This window comes from Myripristis murdjan, chromosome 2 (genome assembly GCF_902150065.1).
Source record: "Myripristis murdjan chromosome 2, fMyrMur1.1, whole genome shotgun sequence".
NCBI lineage: Eukaryota > Metazoa > Chordata > Actinopteri > Holocentriformes > Holocentridae > Myripristis > Myripristis murdjan.
In genome coordinates, this window is record NC_043981.1 from 15,397,368 (window position 1) to 15,424,013 (window position 26,646).

Here is a 26,646-nt window from a genome sequence, read left to right on the forward strand (position 1 = left end):
AGCTCATCCTGAAGTTGTCCAATGTTTTTTTTTTTTTTTTTTTTTTTTTTTTTTTTGTCTCCATGTTACTCTTGGCTTTTGCATTTCTATTTTAATCACATGCATTTGTATTATAATTTACAATAGGAAACGTTTAATATTTGTAAAGCCCTGAATTCCTGTTGTTTTTAAACGTGCTGTTTTTTAAAACGACTTGACACGTTGTACATACAAACAAGACATATTTATAATATAATCTTTATAATCTATAGCTAACATAGAGACACATACACACCTGAGGTTTCTGTTCTAGCAATCTGATTGGCTGAGACCCCTGCGTTATTTACTATAACATCAAGGGAGCCGCATCACATCTGTATTATTCCGCTGTTAACGCTAACGTTTGACAGGTGATGCTTTTTCTCTGAAGCTAGCTAGCGACAACTGAAATATCTTTTTTCCCCTTATGTTATTAGCGGATTTGTTTCCTAATGTAAGTTTCGTTGTGGGTTATGAGTGCAAAGAATAAAATAAGGTTGCATTTTACTGTTAATAAGGTTCATTAAGTGATTAAACTCGTCACGTAGAGGCCTCAGAAGACAAACGACAAGAATTGAATGAAGAGCTATAAGACAGACGGTAAGGACACCCCACTTAGTATTTTTTGTTTTAAACAGCTACTTATATAATAACTTAATATTTTAACAGATATAGTATTGCATGTAGGTTGTCAGCATTAAACAATGAGACCCTCAGTTTGGTTTATGTTGATTAAAAAAGAGTTTTAGTTCAGGAACTATACTTTTCGGCGGAGCGTTAAAAACAATCAACTTCATTTTAGCGTTTAATGTGAGAAAAAAAAAAAATGTTTCTGAAAAATCGTAACTGTTATATAAAAGCAACAGAACATGAGCTGTCTTATGTTATAGTCATAGTGTAGTACGTTATAGAAATTAAATTACTCCTTCAGTGTCCATGGGTATTGTAAATAGGCCTAACACATCGGCTTTTTCATTTTTAATTAATTAATATACATATGAATTAAAAATTCATGTTGATATTGTGGATTGTGTAAAAATGTTAAACTTTATGTTAAAAAAGCTTATACAAAAATCCTAACTGAACCTATTTGAGTAAAACTGCAGTGATTTAAGGATGAACAGGCTGCTTTACTGAAGCCACTGCACCTGTCACACTTTTCTAGTACATTTCCTCCTTTTTTCCGTCCAGAAAACAAAATGCAGGCAAGTTTCCTGCTTTCATTTGAGTGTAGTTATGATTTAAATCACTGTAACCTTCTGACTTGCATAACTGTGTAAGCCCATAAATAAACAGGAACAGGTTTTGCACTGTTACCAGCAGAAAGTGTGTGTTTGTACTTGTTAGGATATAGAGTGGCTCTGCCTTTTTCCATGCACTCCTTGGTTTGTTGGACTGTGTGCTGCATGAGGTTACATGCTGATCTTCATGTGCTTCCTGCAGGTGGAAGCAGCCATTCCTCCTGAGCATCTTGGTATCTAGAGATGATCATTTTTGCCTGGAGCCTCTGTCCACCCCCTCACAGGATAGTGCTGCTGCCCGCCAGGCTCACAGGAGTACAGGCTGCCTCTTCTTTTTTGGGAGATTGTCCCACTGGTCAACCTACTCATGAGGTGAGGACGAGGACACCAACATCATCCAGGTGTCCCTTCGTCAGATCAGGGGCTCTGTGCTGCATGCTAAAGTGTTCACATACACTGTGGTGAGTGATAGTGATCATTTTAACCCCTTGGACATCTGAGTGAATCCACCTCGTTTCTGTCAAACACATGGTACCGAAAAAATTTCTTAAAATATAAATAAATTTACAAGAAAACTATATTTAGAATTATGTATTTGAAATTGAACTACCATTACCACACTGCTACCTAAAAAAAATGTGAAAAAAGCATTAAGCACTTTTTAATGTCAAAAAAAGAAGGAAAAATAGCTTTTTTTCAATAATAAATAAATGATTAAATTTACAAGAAAAATATTTTGATAATTATATAAAAACAAACAAATAATGTGAAAAAGCATGAAACATATATTTAAAATTTCCCCAAAATACCAAAACAATTTAAAAATAAAAGAAATGGTGAATTTTGTTCAGAGGATCAAATAAAAATAAATAAATGAATAAAATAAATGGTGGCCCTGTGGCTCCTTTGGTTCAAAGAGTTAATCGATTTACGATCTGCTGTGGTGATAGTAATCATTTTAGCCCCTTGTGACATATGAGCAGATTCACTTAATTTCTGTCAAAAACATGGGAAATACTGGAAAATAAGTTTAAAAAAAAAAAAAAAAACAACAACTGTATTTATATATACTCTATTTTTATAATCATATATTTAAAATTGAATTACCATGACCATAAAACCACAAAAATGTGAAAAAGTATAATTTTTTTAATTTAAAAAAACCATACAAAAAATAAAATTAAAAGAAATGGAGAATTTTGTTCAGAATATTAAATTAACAAAGAAATAAAAAATAAATAAAGATAATAAGAAAATAAAATAAAAAATGGACCTGGCTCTTTGGGTTCAAAGAGTTAATTGATTTACTAATTAAACAAATCACAAGAACACACATGCTTTAGTAGATGGTCAAATCTTTATTCAGTGGTAACTCAATAAAGTTAATTACTGGTTTTTAAGATATATGAACTGAAAAGACCAGTCGTAAAAAAGTAGCTAAGTTGACTAAGCCTAATGTAACGTCCAACCGTCTATTCTGGGACAAATGAGCTCTTTTCATGTGCTGGCAGTGCATCATGCATTTCACAGTGCTGCTAACACCAGTCCTTCTCCCAGGACCCTGAAGACGAGTTCTCTTGGAGAAGAAAAACATGACAACAACGAGTTGGGTCAAGCAGTCAGAACCAGAACAAAAAGCCTGTAGCAACTGACACTCGTATTACTGTCAAACAATGTAACATGTCAAAATGTACACACACACACACGTTCTCCTTTTAATATTAACCAGCATTACCACATGATGTGTGGTGTATCTGTCAGTCAGTTCATTATCCATGTGAAGAGGTGATGATTTATTCCATTTTCAACCCATTTAAATCGCCCTGGTATATTACATTATTTGACACTTGGTACATTATCAGTTGAGACAAGTAGCCCCAAAAATGGAAAATACAGTTTTTCAAGCCAAGACAATGGACAATACCGGCCACAGAAGAAGACAGAGAGCCATGTAAATGCACATGCAAAGTGTGTTCTCGCTATTTGAAATATGTGAAGGAGGAAGATAAACAGCTCGGCTAGCTCCGCACAACAACAGTGTGTCTGACAGACCGTGTAAAGAAACAGTGGGACCACCGCCTTTTCTCGTGAAATCATTTATTTTTCTTTCATCTCAGTACGTTCTGCCGCTGTCATTTGGTACGTCTTTGCAAAACTGCAGTTTTCTACTTCTTGTGTTCAAGTGTTGAAACTTGGGGATACCAGAGGATTCGTTGGTTTAAGTCTATGGCCATTTCTATGCAGTTTCTGTTCAGCAAATGTCATGATGTGCCACATTACATAAGTCTGTAGTTTTTATGACAAATCCCCTGTTCCTCTTTGGAGCTCTGTGGGCTGCTGTTGCTTTGAAAAAACACATGAAAGTGGGGATTTATTGTTGGTAATTTGAATTATTTTAACTACAAAGGGAAATTCCACATTTATGCCACATTTGATTTATTTTAAAAATCCAGATAAATTACTTGTGCAGCTGACTGTATTGACTATGTCATTGTGCACTGCTAAGACCGACAGATTCACTGAAACGTCTGCTAATTGTATTCATGCAAAAGGTGAGATATCAGAGCCTACAAGAAATTAGTCTCCAATAAGTCAGGAACAGCAGCTCACATTCAGCGTAAATCCAGTCTTAATGTGAACCAGGAACTGCATCATGACCAGGAGGAGACACTTTACTGAGGTGACACAATATTAGGAAGGTGGTCCTCACATTTTTTTACTCACTGTTCGTTGTTGCGACTGAACTTTTTTTTTTTTTTTAAAGGAGTGATGCAAACATATCGAGAGAATATAGCAGAACAGCCAACACACAGCAATGGTATACATATAACACAGCCCAACAGCAACATCACACACAACTTCATCTGTTCACACCAGTGTTTCCAAGAAATCACCATCGGCTGGAGCACTTAAGGGCAAAAAAAAAAGAAAAAAAAAAAAAGAAATGATCTTGTCGTGCCTTTGAGGTGCACAAATGGAAACGAAGACAGCTACTCTGAGGTTAACAACCGACGTTTAGCAATGAACATTTTTCAGCTGCAGCGGCTGCTTCGTCCTGAAAAACAAGACACGGACGAAGGCTGCTGCTGCACAAATGCTCTGCGTTTCGATATCGCAGCTTTGTCAAGTTGCTCTGAGGGTAGCTGAATTCATTTCATTGACCAGGGATTATTCCAGGGGGCCTCGAGCAGAACTTAATTCAGTAGAAATTATCCCAGTCTTAGGACATATGTCTACTGTAATCCTAGGTTTGACTTTCAACAATATTACTGACAACTCTACAAATCAGTACTAAACAATAACGCCATCATTGGACGAACATGGGTCTATGCGGAGGTCCATGATGTGAAAATGTTTGCAGACCCCCTGTCAGAGACGTCACAGCACTCAAGTGAAACCAGTGGTCACGAAATTCTTGGCAGCAGAGTGGCAGCTCCACCAAATAGGCCGGTGCACACCCTACGTATTCAGTGCATGGGGAAGCAGTGACTCACACACCTGTCTGTCCATCAGTGCGACACGCCCACACACATGCACGATGACGACGCACATTTCCCTACATACGGTGGTGCTGCACAAGCGTCACAGATGTCCTGTATGAGCACGACGAGACATGAATCCCTCGTCACAACTGGGACCAAAACCGATTTTTTTTTTTTTTTTTTTTTTTAAACGTTGCCCTGGGAACTACTTTTCTGAAAACACACTTGCACTCTTAGCATATGGGGACCCACAAGAAACAGGCCAGCAAGCTAATTCGGGCCCTGAGTCGTAGTTTGAGAAACAGTGCTTTTAGGTTTTTGTGTTTTTTCCCCCCCTCACACACAGAATGGCCTATATTTGCCGAGAGACTCAACACAGCTTTTAGAATACTCTTTCAAGTAGTTTTCTAGGAGTAACCCAAGTAAAAAAAAATAAAAAGAAAAGAAAAGAGTTAGCCCTGTTTTTTTTCTTTAATATATGAGAGAGAAACTATGGTTAGCATAAGTTAAGCCCTCACATTACCCAGGGCTGGGGTCCTACATTCAAAAAGGAAAAGGTCTACCCACTGCTGCTAGAAAGATGCAATATGAAACACTGTGATTTAGCTCCATTTAAATCCGAGCCGAACCCCAAAAAGCAGTCCTAAAAGTTTGGACTTTTAACATTAAATATCAAATGGGACTTTTTTTTTTTGCACAGTAACCTACACCACAACCAAAACAGGTACATGCATGGTGCCAAAGGTAAAAAGATGCCCAATTACCATTATTAGAAATCATAATTGGGTGAGAAATTTGTATACACCAGGAGGTTGCCTGTGTAACATGGATGAAGTGAGCTTTTATTTATTGTACCATGTGTTAGGTAAGACCCAAAATGGCCACCACAAAGAAACAAGCTGCAGAGGTGACGCTGTGACAGCAAACAATCGCAAAGCACAATCAGAAGTTGCAGTGCCAAGATGTCCTGTTGAGGAATCTTCGTAATAATAATGGATGGAGGGGAGAGTTTACAGTTGTGAAGGAAAACTTAAAAAGAAAAGAAACAGAAACACCTCCTGTCTCGTGTTTAAACTCAAGCTCTTGAACCTCTACAACTGACTGACATAAATATAGCACCCTAGCAAAAATGGATCCATAACAGTCGAAAAAATGATCAAAACAAATCCTTTCCAAAAAAATCAACTTCTCTCTTTCTCTCTCTCTCTCTCTCTCTCTCTTTCCTCCAAGTTCGCCTCCTCCGTCAGTCCGTTAAGTTCAAAACTATAGAAAACGCAAACATGACTCGACATAATGATGCTGCATTCATGTCGCATGGGAACGACCATCAGAGTGACTCGACGTTTCAAAGATGGTTTGAAAACAATCAAGACGCCATAATAGCAGTTTTCTCTAGTTTCTTCAGATTGACTTTTTCCACACGTAACCACACCTTCACTTAGTGATGATGTCATGGAGTTCGTCTATTACAGCAAACCAAATATTACAATGTCAAACACAAACCAAAAATCTAACTGGTAGCTTCTCGCCATGGCATTTTAAGTTGTGATCACATCTTCATTTAGTTGGTGTTACATGAAATAAATACAAAATTCCCTACATTTTACCACAGGCGTTTCCTCATTGGTGACGTCAGAGAAATCAGGGTCCTTCACCAAACACCATGGTCAAGCAGGAAGATCATTATCTACCGTCTTTCCCATGGGACATGAATGCAGCATTAGATACGATGTTCTTGCTCTCCGTCTTCTTTTTCTTATGAAATGCACGTCTACGGGACAACACAGCACCCTCTAGTGTTCAGGCGCATCAAAAGTCCCAAAACCTTCTTCAAGCTCTGCGAGCTATTATTTTTTGCTCTTAACAAATCGAATCACTTCTGGATGAATGTTAAAGCCGTTTGAACAGCGCCGCCGCTCACTGCTTGACGTTGGGCGTGTAGTCGGGACGTCGGGTTTGGATGATTTTTGGGCGCGGTGGGCGGGGCTTATCCTCTTGGTCGCTGTCATCGGGGCCGGAGCTGTCGCCGCGCTCGTCTTCGCAAACGTGGACGACCACACTGGGGGTGGTGGGCGTGGCGGTGTGGAGCTCATACTTATCACCTGGAACGTGTACACACACACACACACACACACACACACATGGATTAGTGGTATCCAGGATTTCTGGCAGTAAATCAGTAACAGATTCCTAAAGACCCATTTTTCTGTTTGAAAACACTGATGTCACAAGTAAACAATGCCAGGCGTGTACATGTTAAATATGAAGCACTCCAAGATCATTTGCACCGTAAAATGTGTGTACATCGTAGGAAATGGACCAAACAATCAAAATCACACTTATGGTCTTTAAACGCTGCTTAATACAGTGTTGTTGTGGCCAGGCGTCGACACTGTGCTGCTTATTTTATTATAACTTGCCAATCAATAATGTCTATAATTGTGCCTTGTACTCAGGAAATTAATCTTGTTGTCCACTTTTTACACTTTGGCACTCATTTTAACTCTTCCTGTCCTTTCACAATGTAACAAAACACCAGTAAAAACCGCAGGCGATGCATTTGTCTCTTTCATTTTCATTCATAATAATAACAACCCATATGTAAAATGATATTTCCCAACATCCCTCATGAATTTAACCCAGCTTTCCCTAACTGGAATACACAACTCCATGATATTCTAGGATTTCCATGACCAACAGGAAGCAGTGAGTGTTTATAGTAATATGGGGGATTTTGTGTGTGTGTGTGTGTGTGTGTATGTGTGTGTGTGTGTTGTACCTGGTCCTAGTTTGGAGATGGCACACAGCAGGTCATAGTTGATAACCGGCGTGGCATCCTGAGACTGTTCCCACCCGACTGGAGGCGACGCAGGGGGGGAGATCAGGAACTGCTTATCTGGCTTAGGAGGCTCCAGACGAGGACTTCCTATGTGGACGGACTGGAGGCGGGACGGGGAAGAGACAGAGGGGCGCACACATGAGCCACGGTGACAGGCTGAAGATCTGGTGAGTCCAGCTTTCTTTAGACAAAGTGCTCACTCACATCAAATCAAATTTATGTGACTCAAACGGCTTCACAAGCTCACATTTTAACACAGTGAATGAAAAACAAGGAGAGGCGACTGGCAGCCCCCAGCCTCTCCCAAAAACCTCCTACGAAAACCTTGGGAAGAGCCTCACAGACAGCAGCACTGATTTACTCTATTACTCAGAGTCTATTAAATGCATTGTTGGTGGTAAAGCACAAAGTGACTCATGCACACCTGCTTAACCAGCTCAAAACTGCGAGTAACTAAACTCATACCAATTCATTTGTATGCTAATTTGCAATAATACAATTTTTACTTCCTTTTATTAATCTGATATAAGTTGATGTTTCCAGTGGGGGACTGCTCATTGGTTCAACGTCCGTTCAGAAACCCCAGTAGTCTGAAAAATGTCCACTCCATAAATTTGGTTAAGTTTAGGCAGGGCTTTCCTCAGGTTAAGGTTAAAGGGTAATAAGGGGGGATGCAAAACCCGGCATAACACCAGGCAGTCACTGAACTCAAGCAACTCCAGAGTGTGGATTTTGGGAGCAGTGGGTGTTTTAAGAATAACCGGGCATTTAGTCCAATGGGACATGTTTCAGACTCTCTGGGTTTTAGAATAATGGGCCATCAGATGAATGGCATGGTTACCACAAAACCAACACACCACACCAAAAAAATAAATACCTGGGCGAAATAGAGTCTCATCTCCTTGCCGTTGAAGTCGCTCTTGTGCAGTCGAAGTCTCGCCTCGGCCGCTGCCAGAGCATCGCCGAAGCTTATCCTGATCCGACGGAAAGACTTGAAGTACTGGAACTGGACCTCCGGGTCAAACGGACGGAACAAGGCCTCGAAGTTGGCCTGGAAAAACAGAGAGAGGAGGGACAAAGAGAGAGGACGGAGAAAAGACGGGAAGAAAAGGAGGACCAAGATGGAAGGAAAATGGAGGGTGAGAGAGGAGGGGAGAGGAAGGGTGGGACAAGAAATAAGAAATGAGGAAGAAGAGGAGGGAGAGACAGATGGAATGGACAGAATTAATCAGGGCTGGAAAAAGCACATAAATATTCTACCCAAGAGACAAGTTCACTTTATTCCAAGCAAACCACAAACACAATTATCTGCCAAACCAATACCAAACTCCATCAGCCTGAGCTCACCATGCCAGCACCTGCAGCTGCTAATGTCATGCGACACAGTTTTAATGAAAATTGTCCAGTTTCACACCATTTCGGTCTCCTCTTATCTGAAAATACTGTGAGCCACAGGCAGCCATGAATAAAGTTATGAGCTTGGAGCGGCTATGAATAAAATTAATAAAAATAGCCTCTATTACCAGACACTATATCTGTCCCTCCTCTCAATTCAAGAGAGGCTGAAGCCTGTGTGTGTGTGTGTGTGTGTGTGTGGTGGGATGGGGGGGGGGTGTGTGTACATCTTGCGTCAGAAAGGGAGAGCTATGGCCTCAATTTGAGATGACCAATTATTGTTGGAGAACCTAATTAAGAGAGAAAAATGAACCAGACAGCTGACCTTGCCTACCACTCCCAGGAGCGCACACACACACTCTCTCACACACACACATACACTGTGCGTAGCTGAAAACAGGCCATTAGCATAGACACACATGAGACAGCAGCATATATGAAGCTGTAGAGTCTGCAGAAATACACACACCTTGAAGATGTAGTGTCTGAAAATAGCCTATTTAAAACACACAGACACACACACACCCACACACAGACAGACAGACACACACACACACAAGCTAAATGGAACAGTTAGTGCAGAAGAGCTGTGTGTTTGAGTGCAGCACAACACTGTGGCCGCGCAGTCGTCTTCTCGTCTTTTGTCATTTGTTTCAGGCGTTTTGGTGAAAGCTGGTGTTTCCGATCAATGACGTTCACAAGAAACACAGATCGAATGGCCTTAGACACTGAATGTGTGGCAGTGAACTCTAATGTCCAGGATGCAGGGCAATAATTGGTGCTCTTTTGAGTCATGAAGATGAGAACATTGGGAACACAGCCTAATGAATGGCTTTGATGTACCATGTTGAGAAGGTGGCCCATTTGCTATTGGATTTTATATAAAATCATTTCCAATGTTATCTGTATCATCTCTTATCTGTGAAAATAATTGGGTTTGGGGTTGGGATTTGGGATAACAACATGAACTCAAAAAATATTCTTTCAAAGGCAAAACATAGGCAAACATAATCCTTTCAATGTGTTCATTAATTCATCAGCAGAGTGTGAGAGGTCAGATTGCTCTCATGCAGTGGATGTGTTTAACACTGCAATATCTAGGGTGCATTGTGTACTGAATTTTTTTTTTAACTGTTCAGTTTTGCACCTCTGATACTGTCACATTTAAAGAGAACAACTAAAAAAGGCTCTCTATCATATATGTGAATATTCAATGTGTTAAAGACAGGACAGATTTTTTAAAATGAAAAGGAAAACTGTCTTAGTTGCTGTCAGTTCCTCTTCAAGGAAGGGAAGTGCCGACCCATTGGAAACACTTGGACTGCACTGCAGTAAAAACAGCAGCCGTTGCTCATGGACTTGTGCAATGAGTCATGGGAAAGCCATAGGAGGAAGGAGTACTCAGCCTGGCCTTAGTCCGCAAGCCTATTATTATCACACAAAAGCCATAACACACTGGCCTCTTACACCTAACCCCATCAGGCTTTTTCTGACAAAGGAAACCCTGCTTTTCCACTCGCTCTCAAGAGAGGTGCTGCAAGTTGGTTGTCCTTGTTGATCCTGCCAAAACCAGCTGCCCGGGATCACTGAAAGAATTTCTAAAAATGCCCACAGGATAAGATAGATCGATTTTAAAGTCACTATTATTTCATTTAACAGAATTAATCCTAACGAGAGTATGCTGACTGTAGGGATCATATTTTTACACCTTAAAAAAAATACAAAATGGGTTTGTGCAGCAGAGGAAAAATAAGCAGACACTATGATAGATTCGCTGAGAATATACATGCCTACACACACACACACACACACACACACATTAAAAGATCTATGTCCACAGAACCAATGAAAATAAAGCGAGTTTCAGCTGAAAAGTTGGACATATGGTGTAAATTCTGGTGGAAACGGCGAATAATCTCTTGGATAATTTTGGCATGAAAACAAGTAAAATGTAAAGCCACTGAACATCAGTTAATCCCACATTTAATCCCAAACTACTGGCCCTGACAAACACCGGCTGAGCTCTAACAGCACGGCGGGGTGACAGTTTTCCATCGCTGTCATATTACTAAAGAAGCAGCTCGGGTCACCCTATCCCCCGTCCAGCATCATGTGACAGGCAGCGCCACAGGTAGAGCGTGCTCTCTCTCTCTCTCTCTCTTACCTGGGCCTCAGGCCGGTCAAACACTTCCTGGTTGGTCACCGAGGCGACCAGGCAGAAGCGGTTACACTTGGTGGTCTTGATGTGCATGATGGGTAGTCCAGGGAGGCGAAACCTTCTCCACCTGATGCCCGAGGTCAGAGGGCGACGGGAGGCCGAGAGGGAGTGCAGAGGCGGCGAGGATGACGACGGTAATGGCGATGAAGAGGAAGGGGGGAGTCGGGGGGGTCGGGGGGGTGTTGCCTTCCCCAGGGTGACAGGCCACCAGGAAGTAATCGCCGCTCCCAAACAGGAAATAGTCTTTTTCCGCCGCTGGTTCCAGCTTATCTGGCTTTCCACCTTATTCCTCTCGGATCTTCTTACTGGTGAAACTCCAGTGTTGTCGATCTCTCTTCACAGCAGAAACCAGCGAGCGATGCCACAGGGCTGCCGTGCTGCCTCTGAGCCACACGGGTCTGCGCGTGCCCTCCTAACCCAGATTCCAAGGTTATGTATTGTGGTCGTCGTTCACCTGTGTCAGGCCGCTCTCGGTGATGGGGTGCAGGTGACGGACAGGCTGTCAAGTCTTCAGTATCCGGCGACAGGCGCAGAGTCCATGTGTCACTCAGCGACATCCAAACCCTTTTCCTCTCCTTTCTAATTCAACCCTTTTTCATTCAGCCGGCTCTGCAACGCCGTGCAAGCTGAAGGAATTTTCCAGAGATTTGGGTGTGGAGAGAAAAAAAAAAAAGCTGTGTTCCAGCCTGTTCTAAGCTCACTCTCTCTCTCTCTCTCTCTCTTTTCTCCTGCTCTACAGCCGCTTATATGAGCCCTTGCCAGCCTATGACGCATTACCCACAATCCCCTCCCTCCTGTCTTCCTCGTCTCATTCATTCGTTCATTCACTCAAAGCCAATCGCCTGTGAAAGGGGGTGGGACGGTCTCTCTCTCTCTGTCTCTCTCTCTCTCTTTTTTTTTTTTTACCCTTCTTTCTATTCCTCTACCGTCAGATACAACCCACTGCTGACTAACCAGACAGAAAGAGGGACAGTGCATGAGTGTGTGAGCGGAGAGAGAGAGAGAGAGAGAGAGAAAGCAAGAGGCACATATAGGGAAATAATGACACCACCGCTGTGCAAACTGACGTGTTAATCTCCTCTCTCCTTATTTAAACCCGCAACAAAAACTCTTTCTCCGCGCGGAAAATATGTCACAATGAGCCTCTCTCGCCCTTTGAATTTGAGACGCGCACACACACACACACACACACACAGAGGCAGGAACGAACGGGCTTATCGGTGCACTTGACTACTCAGTGCATGGAGCAAGACTCGGAAAACACGCGTCATTCTTAGTAAATATGGATGAAGCTGAGAGAGAGAGAGAGAGAGACAGATGACGCGGCGGAGAGACTGGCAAAACGGGAGAGACAGGAGATGGAAATGGAGACAGAAGGAGAGAGAACGAGGACAGAGAGGAGGGAAAGGCATAAATAGAAAAGAAGACAAGAGAAGGAGAGGCTGGAAGAATGCAGAACGGAGGGATGAGGGGATAGAGAGAAAGAGAGGTGAAAGAGAGGCGGCGCTCATGGAAAGTATGCAGTTTGATAACAGGCTTTTATGAGGTATTAATAGCAGAGAGCATGGAGGAGGGGGGGGGGGGGTACTGCCTGCACTTGGAAAAAACATGAGCAGACTGTGCAGCAAATTCACAAACACTTGCACCTGTGTGTGTGTGTGTGTGTGTGTGTGTGTGTGTGTGTGTGTGTGTGTGTGTGTCAGTGCTTGAGCAACACTTCAGAGACTAAGTGGTCTGTACCGCCGCGACAGAATATAGTCTGCTCCTTTTTGCATGTTTAACCCTCTTTAGACTCCCACATGAAGAGTCTAGAAGAGCAGCAATCCAACAGTTTTTTTTTTTTATTATTATTATTTTTTTTTTTAGACGGCAACCAGTGATTTTGCGGTCTGAAACGGCCTGGCAAAAACGATCAGCTTTATTCACCCAGCAGTCATATCCAATTGACTTCATACTCTGAGTGGAAAAGCGTACCCTGGCAGCAACCGAAAAAGATCCAACGTGGAGCAAACTAAACCATCTTTGGACAAAAAAACAAAACAAAAAAATCAAAATCTTTACCAAAATGGTGAGATGGTGTAAAGAAGTAAAGTTAGAGAAATGTCCAAATCAAAGACGTACAACAACTTGGGTCGATGTCGATGAAGCATGTCAGCTTGTTGGGTTGTCTGGTTCCCGGCACTAAAAGTGTTATTCTGGCAGCTGTTTTGCCACTGACGTGAATGGAGAGATAGAAATCCAGCGTTGTGGATTAGCAGGCCAGGAGAGCACAGAGCAGCTAATGAGGAGATTTCACCGCCATGTGGACTCGCATCACACCCAGGACACGAGACAACACAATGCAAGACCAAAGTGCAATTCTTCTTTTAACATTTATCGCTTTAATATCAGCACTGCTAATATTATGCTTTACGGCGTTTGTAGCAGTTCTTGGCCAGGCCCTTTGCCTCTATTCGTCTACTTTTCATATTGTTACGGGGAGGGTGCATGGACTGCTCTTCATGTGTTCACTCAGGCCTCACATTTAACATCTCAGATTTTCAACATAACCTGGGGAGTGATGCCCGCTCACCTCTGCCTTGTGGCATTTCAGCAGTCAGTTTCAAACATTCAGCACCTCGTCGGTTCTTCCTCTTCCCCACAATTCACCACAAAGCGGCAGTCCTGGTCACCGCTTGAGCCGGAGGGGGGACGACACGCTGAACATCCACTGGTTTACCACTCTAAGTCATGTTGCCTAAAAATAGGTCCAGTGGACAGTCCAGAATCAAAGCGAGTTCAAGTTCACAGGGGACGTGTTAAGGTGACAAAACGCTTTTAGCGTGCTTTGGGACTCTGAAAACAATTCATGTAGCTGAGTACATGAGTCTGGCACTTACAGTGTGTTCCTCCCTACGCTGCATCACTCCGCTCTTTGTGTGCTCATATTGCTCTACCACTATCTCTGGTTCTCATCCTTTGAGGCTCATGAACCTTGAACAAAGAACAGAGGAGCCACACAAACACACACAAACACACACACACACAAACAACATCTAGACCATGTGACACGATCAACTCGGCTTCAATCTAAGTGCTTTTTGTGAATAATGACGGATCATACTCGAAGAGCTGGTGGAAACTGCAGACGTTACTAACACACTGCAAAAACGCAAAATCTTACCAAGATTATTTGTCTTATTTCAAGTCAAAAATGTCTTATTCCTAGTCAAAATATCTCATTACACTTAAAATAAGACATGATCACCTCAGAAGTAACTTGTTTTTAGACAACTGTCTCTTGTTTCAAGTGAAAATTTGCTTGTTTCATTGGCAAAATTTGTTTCTTGTTTCTAGCTAATTTTCACTTATTTCAAGTGAATTTTCACTTTTTCCACTGGCAAATTTTGCCAATGAAACAAGCAAATTTTCACTTGTTTCAAGTGAATTTTCACTTGAAACAAGTCTAAAAACAATTTACTTCTGAGGTGATCATGTCTTATTTTAAGTGTAATGAGATATTTTGACTAGAAATAAGACATTTTTGACTTGAAATAAGACAAATAATCTTGGTAAGATTTTGCGTTTTTGCAGTGCATTTCCGCCGTATCACAGGTTTTCACACTCGCCAACAGCCAATATCGATATATATATGTATATAAAATGCGTTGAAAAAGGAGGATGTGTTTACATATCTAAAATGCATTTGTTGAAGTTTCATCATCCGTTGTCTTATCTGTCCATCATGACCTCTTAGAGATGCCATACCTGTTCTTTTTAACATGTTTACCTTCCATAGTGGCTGCAGGACCCTCGGTTTGTTGTATATGTGTTGTTTGACTATCTGAGTATTAGTTGGTTCATTAAAATATTGCTTTTGTCTTCAGATTCAAGTATGAAATGGGCCCAACATGATCTACATTATCTGATCATAAAGACCAAGAGCAGCTTGTCCAGTTGGTTCTCTCTCTCTTACATTTTGGAAGCCATGGTGACTCTCTTAACCTGCATATTATTTTTACAGCATTTTTTAAAAAATTTGCTGCTATTAAAAGTAGAGCAGAAAATTCCTTGAGGCGGAAGGCAGGTACTATTTCGTTTTGAGGGGGTGGAATCTGTTGCACGCTGATGCAAAAGCAATTATGACAGCAAGGCATCATGCCGTCTCACCTGACTGGCCATTAAAGGAGCAGTTGGTGCTGGAAACACTTAATATAGGAACTAAATGTCAGGCATCCATGCAGGCACTGGGCTGGCAGCTGGCGGCAGTATAGGCCAGTTGGAACGTGCCCATCATAAACTATTAGGCGCACGTGATTTCTATGGCACACTGACTGCAGGTGTTGATGCACAGTGAAATGACTAATAATACAGCGCTGGGCGTTTCTGTGTGTTGGATGGAAAATGTGTGTGTGTGGAAAATAGAGCGGTGTAATGGCGGTGAGCCTCCCAGCAGTGAGGCCGATGCTCTCATGTAAGTGTTGTTTGTTGACGTTAAACATTACCGTGTGAGTATGTGTATGTAGGTGCTAATCATCTCCAGACCTCTATCTCACCCCGCTGTGGCCTGTGCATGAGTGAGAGTGTGTGTGTGTGTGTGTGTGTGTGTGTGAAAGGGAGAGAGAGGGTGCGTTCAGCCCTGCATTTTTTCCATGCCTATGTTTTTGTTTCATCTTCCCATTTTTTCCATTCTCTCACTAGATAGCAGGCACAGTCTCTCACACACACACACACACACACACACACAGGTGTGCGCATGCAAACACACACAACAAAGTAGTTAAAGAATTCTTGAGCTCCTCACACACACAGGACACAGCTACGTGCTGTGGTACCTCTTGGTTGTTGTTTATTATATTTTATCTTTATCTCGTTTTTTTTTTTTTTTTGCCGTGGGTGTAAGCAGTAGGATTTAATATGCCTGAGTGAAACAGCACACTGATGCTGATGTCTTTGGAACGCCAACAGTGAATACACTATTTAACGACAAATAACAAAAATAAATAAATACATTTTTCCTTACTTCCTTAGCGTTTACTTAATATTGTTAACCCGGGGCGGGAATCACCAGTGATCTCACGATTCAGATTAATCATGCTTCTTCGATTAATCACTTTTCAGTTATCTGCCATATATGCTGTATTTTCCAGGGTTGATCAGTCTGTTTCCATTATTTTTGGAGTTATCAGTAAGTAAATCCTTTACATTCCCTGAAGGTGTGAGTGTGAAACCAACTTCATCTTGTCTCAAGTTGCGCCGCGCTACAGCGAACTAACAGCATCCACCCTCTGTGACTTTTCTTTCCAAATATGCCGGTGTGTGTTGTTGTTGTCACAGCCAAGCATGTGGTTCTCCCTCAACACAGCAGATGGTGCAGTGATCAGCTGTATCCTCGACGAAAAATATTAATTTCACAGATTTGTGGGCCTGTTATTATTGCTATTTGCATCATTTTGATATTATCATTAACAATTACACCGATAATGGTAAAAAAATATGATTGGACTCACAGATGTACAATCCATATTTTAGCCGGTTAAATAATGATTTACACATTATAAACAAAGACATAGGTCTACAGGAATTAGAGATAATGTTAATGTTGTCATACACATTGTTTTGTTAGTCAAAACAATTTAACCAGCTATAGTTTGCATATAACGAGCTTCACAACATACCAGCCCAGTTCTGAGCAGTTTCTTCCTGTTTGTTGCACTCCAACATCCTGTTTGTGCTGGAAAAACATGGGATAATGGAAGCAAGACGCCAATAGAAAGCTGTTTTCTTGTGACTTTAATAAAAGGCCCAAACGTGGCCACGTGCATCAGTCCAACACGAGTGAGCAAGGTAAACAGGCCCCATGCGTGGTGAATTACATCTGTTTTCCATGCACGGCGTGAGTCACAGAATACAGTGCGAGCGGCTCTTTCCTCACACAGCTAACGTATGGACAATGTCAGGATGTCACTGATATCAAACCTCTCTCTTCTTAAGACATACAGTAACTCTGAGTCAGGGCCTGAAGAACAAAAAAAAATGACTCAGACTTTCCTATTAGCTGAGTGAACCTGTTGTTATTGTGCCGGTGACCTGGAAAGCATGGGTATGCTTTTGACCTTATTAAACCCTCTGGGCAGTGCTGCTGCTCTGTTACTAGACAAAATGATTACAGTCTCTCTGCTGGAAGCTTTGATCTTATTCTAATATTTGTCTTGAGGATTGTACAATCACATTCTGCACTGTTATCAAAGAAAATGTGATGCATTTTAACTCATCAGTGCAATTTTCAACCACGGCTGGCACAAATACTCCTGTACAGTGATACATCCTGCAGGAAATTTGTGGCATGGTATTCCAAAATTTCCATAGTCAGTGGGAACACTTAAGTAAGTGGAAATGACAAATGAATGAGTCTGCACATGACTTTCCAGTAATGTAAATGCTGACGACAACCTATTCATTATTATTATTATTCAGCTGTGGTTTGTTTAATAGATTTTTTCTAGTTAAAATGTATTTTTAGTGAAGATTTTCTCAAGAGAGATAAGCTCACCCTCACATGTTTGCCCTTTGTCAGTACCTCCAGGGTTGTGGTTAAGCCCCAGTGTAAAGAATGTCAAACATGAACCATACTGAAGGTCAGAAGTAGTGCTGGCACACGGTAACACACACTGACACACAGACACACATTTGTGTTATCTTTACTACACTTAAACATTCCCCTTACAAGAGCAAAACAACAAAACTGTTCCCAAGAACACATAAACCATTCACACACAGTGGAATATTCTGTCATATGATCCGTCAGCTGACCCTGGATTCCTTGTAGACAACTAGTGGAAAAGCAGCGGGATGAATGGAAGGAAGGAAAGAAAAAAAAACAAGAGAGTCATCTTTTCACTGTTCGCCCTTTGGCCTTCTCCTCTTTTGTTTTTCCTTTTCCATCAACGTCAGCAAACCCCTATAGCCTGCTATCAAACACCAAGCAGCTCATCTTGCTGGGCTGTGTGTGTGTGTGTGTGTGTGACTGTGTGCTTGAGTTAGTTTGTTGGCTTTTGTGTGTGTGTGTGTGTGTGTGTGTGTGGGCATGCTGTCAGATCAGAGGAGTACAAATGGTATGTTTTATCGGTTTCTGCAGGATTTAAGAGTTTTATTGTGTAGTTTGCGGAGCTTTTCCCCGAGCGAAACTGTGGGATTTGAGAAAAGTCAAGAAATAAAAGGCACTTGTGATATATAAAACAACAGGATTTAAATCAGTCACAGAGGCTTTGCAGTTTGTCTAGATGTTCACCACCATGCAGGGCCATCAGGGGATTGTCTGTGCACAAATAATGTTTGAATATATGACAACCAAGCTAAAAACAAACAAACAAACAAAAAAAAAAACTAAAAATAACTGTAGATCCAGTCAGTAAGGTAAAGTGAACAGTGTGATGAAGTAGATTTGTTTCCAAACTGTGACAGAAGTAAACTGTCTTGTCTTTAGCTGGAGTTTATAATCCAACAAGACAAAGGTCAGCTCAGTTAACCTGAACAAACTGTTAGCTCACTAACTAACTACGAACTATCACAGCTGACATGCCACTGCTATTACATTAGGGTTCAACTCGGGTGACCCCATGTCCTGAAACAATTCAGACAATCCTAAATTACTGTTGTTTCTAGCCTGAATCCTGTCCTCACACACACACTGGACACAGCTTTGTGCCGTGTTACTTCTTTATTGTTTATTATAATTTTATCCTGGTGGGTTTTTTTTGGCAGGCTGACGTCAGATACTGATGCTGATCTTTGGACTAAAACGGCCATCAGAGAATAACCAGTGATCTCACACTTCGATTTAATTGAAATTCTTGGGTCATGATTTGATTTAATCGCGATTCCTTCATGTAAGCCTTCAACAACACTGGAGGGTCTATGGGGTTATTCTGTCCTGTTTGTCCTGAAAATTAGACTAAACATGACTTTTGATTAGTCATAACCTAATAAAACATTAAATACTAATCATCATTCAGATGCAGTTCACCTGTACACTGTATATGTGTAACAGGGCTGTCTCTTTTCTCAAAACTGTGTTAAGTGATTCAGTTACAGAAGAAAATCATTTTTCTAAATCCCATAACTCATCTAGAACAGCCTGACCCCGTCCCCAGCAGTTTTTAAAAATGCCACTAGGAGGCTCCACTACCTTATTTTCTGAAAGTGACATAAGGTCAGTGTTCTGGCTTTGTTACCACTGTGTTATTGGGATACAGCCATGCTGCAATAGGAGGCAGGTCAATTATCAAACTATCTCTGCTCTGCGGTCTCAGGGGGTGTTAGCGTTAGCTGCAAACTCCTGTCAGTAAAGTGGAATGATGGGGAGAAAGCTGCTTAAGTGTCCCACAGTGCAGTGCTATTTTAATCAGTCCAACTGTGTGTGTGCGCACGGGGCTGAGGGAACCAACTGGCATGGTCAGATGTGTGGAGTAACATGGCAAGCATTTGGTCATCATGTTTTGTCAGTGCCGTCATGCAGCTTAAAAATCACACCGGGCAGTAATATCTCGGCTGTGCCACTTTGGTGAATAATGAATCCAGTTTGGCCATGAAAAATCCTCATCAGAGAATTTGATTGTAAAAGTTCAGCAAGCAAAATGACAACCTTGCTAAACCCTGGGCTACTGCTTGTAAAATGCATATTCCAACTAAAGGGCAAGGCTAAAGCCAGTTTATGGATTAACTATTCGTAGAAGTCTCGCTGTCAGTGGAGTTAGCAGAATTCAAGGCAGCAGCTAAGTAAAGTGCTTTAAAAATGGTCCAAAATTTACCTAAGAACAAAGGACAACAGACAAACACATCATGGAAAAAGCTGTCACTGACATCCAACCGTGATATGAAGGTTAATGGCAAAGGCAAAGCCAAGATCAAGCCAAAAATAAAGCAAATTATGCCCCGGGGAGCTGCCTTGCCTTTACAACCGATCACTTTACTACCACTCACTTTATAGATCAAGACTGGAAAAAAAAATCACGAGTGATCCTGAATGTCAAGGCAATGTCAGGAGCTCACACTAATGAGTGCATTAGCCGTTTGGAAGAGCGGGATATCGAAGCGGTGCATGTGCCGGCGGTGCTGCGTGACAGTGGCTCCAATGTGATTAAGGGCAAGAGGCTGCCGCTTGATCTGAGCTGCAGCCCACACCTTCTGCAGCTTAATAATACTGCTGCAAGGTGTGGAGGAGAGACTCTCTTGACCGGGACGAACTCAAAGACCCGCTGGAGGAAGGAGTCAAGCAAAACTTGAAGAGATAAGCAGTGAAATATTAAGAAAAAAAAAACAGTGTGTTAGCAGATAACACACAAATAAAAGTAAGGTCCAAAAAATGACACCAGATGTGCTTATAGCAGAAAACAAACGTATAATTTTGGGATAATTAACTGTTGTAACGATTGTAATTTCCAGTTTGTGTCTGAGTTTACCTGTGTCGAAGAGGGCTCGCTACTACTAATGCGATAAAAATGATGTACCCTAAGTAAAAATACTTAGAGACTGACGTTCACATCCTCAGTGCTGACTAATGCATCATGACTGCCACTCATTTAGGGTGCGACCAGTATCTGTTACCAAACACACCTGACAGATTCACACTCAGGTGTGACACCTGTATGACCCCGGTGATGAATAACGACTGTAGCTTTTAGGGTTGCACAATTAATCAGAATCATATCGAAATCGCAATATGTGTAACTGCAGCATCCAAACTGCAGCAAAGGTTAAAACTGATGGTGTATAAATGAAGTACTGTGAAGCTACAGAGACGCCCTGAACTACAACTCATATTCTCCAGATGTAGAGAAAAAAAACAAAACAAAAAAAAAACAGATGGTTTGGTTCAGACAGAGAGCAAAAATCACACCACCGTCTTTCTGCCAGTTAAAATGAAAATGATGATGCCAAAAGTACCACTCTTACTAAAATTGAAAATATTATCGCAGTATCTGTCAGAATAACTGCAAGATGATTTTTTTTTTTTTTTGCACTTTGTTATTAGTATTATCATTTGTTCATTTGTTTTTTCTTAACTTTTTTTTTTTTTTGGGGGGGGGGGGGTATACATACTATATATTTTTTTATATACATTTGTTTCTCTGGTATCAAATATTTCTTTCCTTATATTGCTAAATGAGCATATATACCCATATAGTCAACTCCTGATCTTTTTCTTTTTCTTTTTTTTGGGGGGGGGGAGAGAGAGAGATATATGTACATACATGTATTTTTTTTTCTATTCTCCCTGACAAAACTAATGACAAAACTATTAATAAAAAGAGTTGATTAAAAAAAAAGAATAACTGCAAGATGATTTTGTTTTAGCTTACTGTGCAACCCAAGTGGCTTTCCCTGGTCAGGACGTATGACAATATTTTCATTTCGAGTCACAAAATCAATCTTGAAGCTGCAATCGTTTATGTTTGAATGTGACCTAAATACAAAATGTAAGGGGGCTCGCAGAGAAGGGCGTTTTACTTTGCAGTTAAACAGTGACGCCTCAGTTAAATTAGTCCAGCCATGTAGTTTTCAATGAGTGACATCAAATCAGTTTGCCTTCCTCTTTTTAATCATAAAAGCTTTTGTTAAATGAATAGCAGGGATACAGGTTGAACCTCACTATTATGGTATGTCAGTCAGCTAGACATTTATTTACACAAAAATGTCACAATTTATTGCTTTCAGTTCTGCATTGTGAAGGTTGTTTGGTTAGTAGATAAAAAATAATGGCTGTGGTGTTTGCTGGAGGAAGATGAACATGTTATAATGTTTTCATGCAGCAGTCTACAAATACAATGCATCCAACATCTCTTTAAAAAGAAAAAAAAAGAGCAGGCATTCTTTCCCCGCTTCATCCTGAAATAAAAATTCTCCTTAATGATACGTATAGAGAACTTGGTCGGCGCCCTGAAGAGTCTGTGGCTGTTTTCCATTGTGTCTGTTTTTCCACTGTCAGTCTGTTGTTTTCTACTGGAAAGACACCTGCCACACACACACACACACACTCACACACACACACACACACACTCACTCACTCACTCATAATGCAGCTTTAATCATAGTCCAGACCACCATTCCTACTCTGGCACACCCTAAATGACTCAGCCGCAATTTGGCATTCTGCAAAAGAGTCTCTTCTCCCTGCATCGCACACATTTACACCCCACGCTGCATCTGCAGAGCCACCAGCATTGTGGAGGAGTGTGTAATAGTTTCTCCCTGCAAGCCATCAGCCTCCTCATATCCAGTCACAACACACACCCCCGCAAACACACACACACACACACACTCCTGCACTCAGTTTTGCCATTTTTTGCACATTTCTTTCTGAAGCACTGTACTGACCACCTGCATTCTTGCTTTTACAGCAGCTATGTTTACACTTCACAGCAGATGTCCTGGTGATTTCTGCACTGTCTTGTCTCAGTAATTTTTTTTGGGCACTGTCTGTCTTAGCAATTGTACACGCATGCAACTTTATTTAGTCTTGTCTCAGTCTGTGTAGCCTTCATTGGTTCTGTATTTTTGCTCTGTGATGTTCTATGTAGCACCATGGTCCTGAAGGAACGTTGTCTCACATGGTTGACATGACAATAAAATCTAAGTCTACACAACTGTACGGGGAGGTGGGTTGATTGCACAGGGGTTTTCCTGGTTTAAAAATGCATCTTTGCTGGTGTCTGTGTTTGCAGAGCAAGATGATGTCAAGCGCTATTGTGTATATTAGCGATTTTACTTGTACCGATTGCAGGATGTCTGCAAGCGATGAATAATTGAAGATCAGGTTTTCTCTTTTAAAGGAGAGAAACAGACACGCAGGAAAGTCAGCACAGTGCTCTGTTGGGGGTGTATTTATCTCTGAAATGCAAGAACAATAACAAGATTCACAGTCTGACCTTGTCCTGGATTATAAGACGGAGTGAAGAAGTTAGATACGAGTTAGATGACAGGCTGTGGCAGCAAATGTAGTTTTCTAATAAACAGGGTCCTAGCATGAGTGCCTTGGAGGCTACATATAAATGGCTTGTTAAATTAGTACAAACAGAGCACATGCACATATATGATTAAGCCTATAAATATCTCAATTCAGTGACAGTCATATAGCTGTGAATTTTCTCCACAGGCAGTTTCAGTTGTAAGGCCTTTTTAATGTCTTTAAGAATGAAATATAAGACGTTTGCCTGAATTAATGTTAAAATTTAGATAAATAACTAAACAGAAAGAAGTTGTACCCAGGTCTGTATCACTGGAGTGGTTTCTCTCTTCACACATTGAAACAAAAGACCAATAAAACTGAACATAAGATATTTGTGGACCAGCAGACCAGCAGACTTTGAGAGTTGACATTTTTGCCCGTGCTGTAAAGAAGTAGCTAGATTTCTTGTTAGCCACTTTTGAGAAATAGTCTAGTGACAAAGTCCAGCCAGCAGCACAGCGGGACGCCCCAAATAACTACACAACCAGTGAGGAGACATCTGCTGCTGCTCCTCTGCTTGAACAAATGCACCATTGTGTTATTAATGCCCTCTCCTGGTCACTGTTTTGCCATCTGACAATGTGTGTGATAGCTTGCTGCTGGCTTTGCTACCCATTTCCCTGTTATTGCTACAGTGAAGACAGCCGCACAAACCAAAAACCAAAAAAAAAATCTAAAAATATTCCGGGGATAGGAATCTCGATTAAGGGCAGATAAGATAATACTTGATTGTTTAGTGCTGTGGAAATTTTCCCCTGGGTTTCACCGTGGTTGCAAAAAATACAGGACAGGTGTAAACAGAGGCAGCACAAATCCATTAGATGAATAAGACAAGATCAAGCTTCAAGTACGAACAACTCTAAAAGTGGATAAGAACGTACATTATGAATTCATGAGAGCAACAGCATGTCGAATAAAAGACTTTTGTTGATGAGTTTTACAGGAGATGGCCTGACTAACAGCCAGACTTTCTTAAAGATTAAAAAAAAAAAAAAAAAAGTTGAATGAGTGCAAAACAGGCTGCACCTGAGATGGCTCTTTGCACACTCTGCCTTGCCGCGTGTCGCTGCACATCTCGAGGCAACTGTCAACACTCACAGTGGATTTTCACAAGCCGTCCATGATGCACAAGGCATGACAACCACCTGGGCTAAGTCAGTCTTCCCAAGCCTCCAGGCTGTGCTTGTCTTGCATCCAGCCTCGTTCACACAGCATGCACATGACACGCAACCAAGCTCCAGCTCTGGACTTTTACCGCAGACTGTCCACAACACTTTCACCGAGCAGGAAAATGGATTCAAAATTGCTTCAGATGGAGCGTTTACACTGAAATTGGTGGTGGTGGTGATGACTGGGAGTAATTTTGGGATTTGTTTGTTTGTATTTTGACTCCAGTGCTGTTTCTTGTACAGTGTTTGTTTCTTCACTTCATTATGATAAACATACTTAAATACTGAATTTAAGTAATACTGAATACTGAATAGTACTGAGCTTGCTTGTGACTTTTGAAACCATTATGTATCCTGCAAAGGAGAGACTCGTCTTTTTCTTCATTTCATTATAACTGCAGATACTGATTGTTATGCTGGTATCTCATATTGGAGCAGTAGCAGTCAGCAAGCTACAACAGAGTCTCAGTATCAGTACGATTCCAAACTCTGCTTGTAGCAGATCAGAAACTAAAGTAAATAAACGCCCATCCCTTCTTACACCAAGAAAAATGTTAGATCTGTGTAATTAAGCAAGAGTAATTACACAAAATTACCTTGGTCTTTATTGTTTGACGTGCTCCTTGCCTAAAGACAGCCAAATTAAACTGACAGCAGTCTGCTTTGAGATATTCAATAACTCAGAAAGACTATGGAACTGGGAACTGCATTACAGTAAAGGGATGCAAATTTCTGAACTTATTAGACTGTTACAGCTGTTCCATTACATGTTACACAAGACTACTGATCAAAATTCACGTGTTTAAAATGTATGGTAACACCACCAGCTTTCAATATAAGCCCAATGAATGCAATTTCTTGTAAGCTTGCAGTTTTAATCCACCATAAGATACCATGAAGGGCGCAGCCAGCACTGAGAACCAGTTATAAAACTCAATATTTTATTGAATAAATTGCTTCCTGGTTTTTCATTTGAATGCCGAATTCAGCAGAAGACCACAAACATACATTAAAGTCCTTGAGGTGCATTCTGGTGGGTGTTCAGAGTTGATATTAAAGCAGAAGGTGTTAATTTGCCAGTTTTTTTAATGGACTCTGGCACCGCGGTGGCAGAACAGCACAGAGCAGAGCGGGGACCGAGGGTGGTGTACCGGTGCAGATGCACAGCAGCAGCCGCGTTTGCCCTTACCTTCAGGGCGCTGTCATTGAACAAGTCCTCCGATACTTTGCAGGCGATGAGGGCGTTGGGTAAATCGGTAAACTGGACGTCCACCGTCGCCTCTTCTCCGCCATTCTCCGACTGCTGCATCACGATTTGGGATTAGCTTCGGTGCTTTCTGCGGACAACACAGGGACGGCAGCGTTTCAGCAACACAAGACTCCACTCATCTGCGTTAGTCAATCTGAAATGTGGTTTGACATGACGCCAAACAGGCGCGGCTACATGTGTTACCCTTAAAGCTACCTCACTTATATAATAATTAATGTGTAACTAGCCAGTGATACATACCGACAAAGCTGTAGACGCTATTTCATGATAACGTGGAGGTCAGTACCTCACCGTCCCAAGTGGTTTTACCTCCAAATAGACTCACCCTAAGCTGCCTAGCAAATTATGCTAACCTGGGATCTGAGCTGATGCTGTTAAAGCAGCCAAACTATAACATATTTTCACTCGGTTAGTCGTGAGTGAAGCCGCCTGCTTGGAAACAGTTGTTTTCTCAACCCGAGGCAGGAAAGTATTCTGCAATGTTAACTTTTAAAAGCAAGAAACAGCGCGGATCATGTTGTTAGCACAGGCCCAGATGATGATGATGATGAGGGATCAAGGAGTTTACGTCATTTGTACAACAGCTGATGTGAGTTTCCGGTTGAGGAGGTTCGCAGATCTACAAAACGTCGGGATGGTGAAGAGCCATGTGTGACACAGGGCCAGTCTGTCAGATGTGCTGCAGGTCGACAGTGTAAATGTCTGCTGTCACTTGTCATTTTGAGAACTGCTATCTTATTTTAGTCCAGCAACATTAGATTTTATTTTGGAGGAACATGAGCAATAATTTTATAGCTACAGAACTTTAATTCTTTAACTATAATGCAATAGTGCAATACCCCGGTGTGTATACATATATATATGATGTATATAGGTAAACCTTTTACATATTCTCAATTTCTTATTCTTATGCATATATTGTTGTAATATTAATGTAGGCTTAATCCGCATATTTTTACATAATGTGCATACATTTTACAATTGGGATTTATGCACAAATATTTCCATACAGCATTCTATCCAAATTT

At 41.3% G+C, this 26,646-nt stretch overlaps 1 protein-coding gene and 1 long non-coding RNA gene across 5 annotated transcripts; one reads left to right on the forward strand and one right to left on the reverse strand.

The window, feature by feature from the left end:
* Nucleotides 1-367: 367 nt before the first annotated feature.
* On the forward strand, nt 368-8,456 carry LOC115370364 (uncharacterized). 2 transcript variants are annotated; one of them, XR_003929240.1, is made up of 3 exons: nt 368-618; nt 1,462-1,720; nt 7,531-8,456. It is a non-coding gene; the product is annotated as an uncharacterized LOC115370364 (long non-coding RNA). The 2 variants fall into 2 exon arrangements; XR_003929241.1 differs by having other exon boundaries at nt 1,462-1,631.
* Nucleotides 2,598-26,169, reverse strand: rcan1b (regulator of calcineurin 1b). Of its 3 annotated transcripts, XR_003929238.1 has the most exons (6): nt 25,859-26,169; nt 25,538-25,685; nt 8,458-8,631; nt 7,521-7,680; nt 4,534-6,843; nt 2,598-4,503 (listed from the first exon to the last, which is right to left on the reverse strand). XR_003929238.1 is itself a non-coding variant. In XM_030067336.1 (5 exons), exons 2-5 carry the CDS (start codon nt 25,655-25,657, stop codon nt 6,659-6,661), a joined length of 639 nt encoding a protein of 212 aa, XP_029923196.1. In that variant the 5' UTR covers nt 25,658-25,685; nt 25,859-26,169; the 3' UTR covers nt 2,598-6,658. The 3 variants fall into 3 exon arrangements, 2 of the variants coding, with proteins under 2 accessions (XP_029923196.1, XP_029923206.1); XM_030067336.1 differs by having other exon boundaries at nt 2,598-6,843; XM_030067346.1 differs by lacking the exons at nt 25,538-25,685; nt 25,859-26,169 and adding an exon at nt 11,140-12,063 and having other exon boundaries at nt 2,598-6,843.
* Nucleotides 26,170-26,646: the final 477 nt, after the last annotated feature.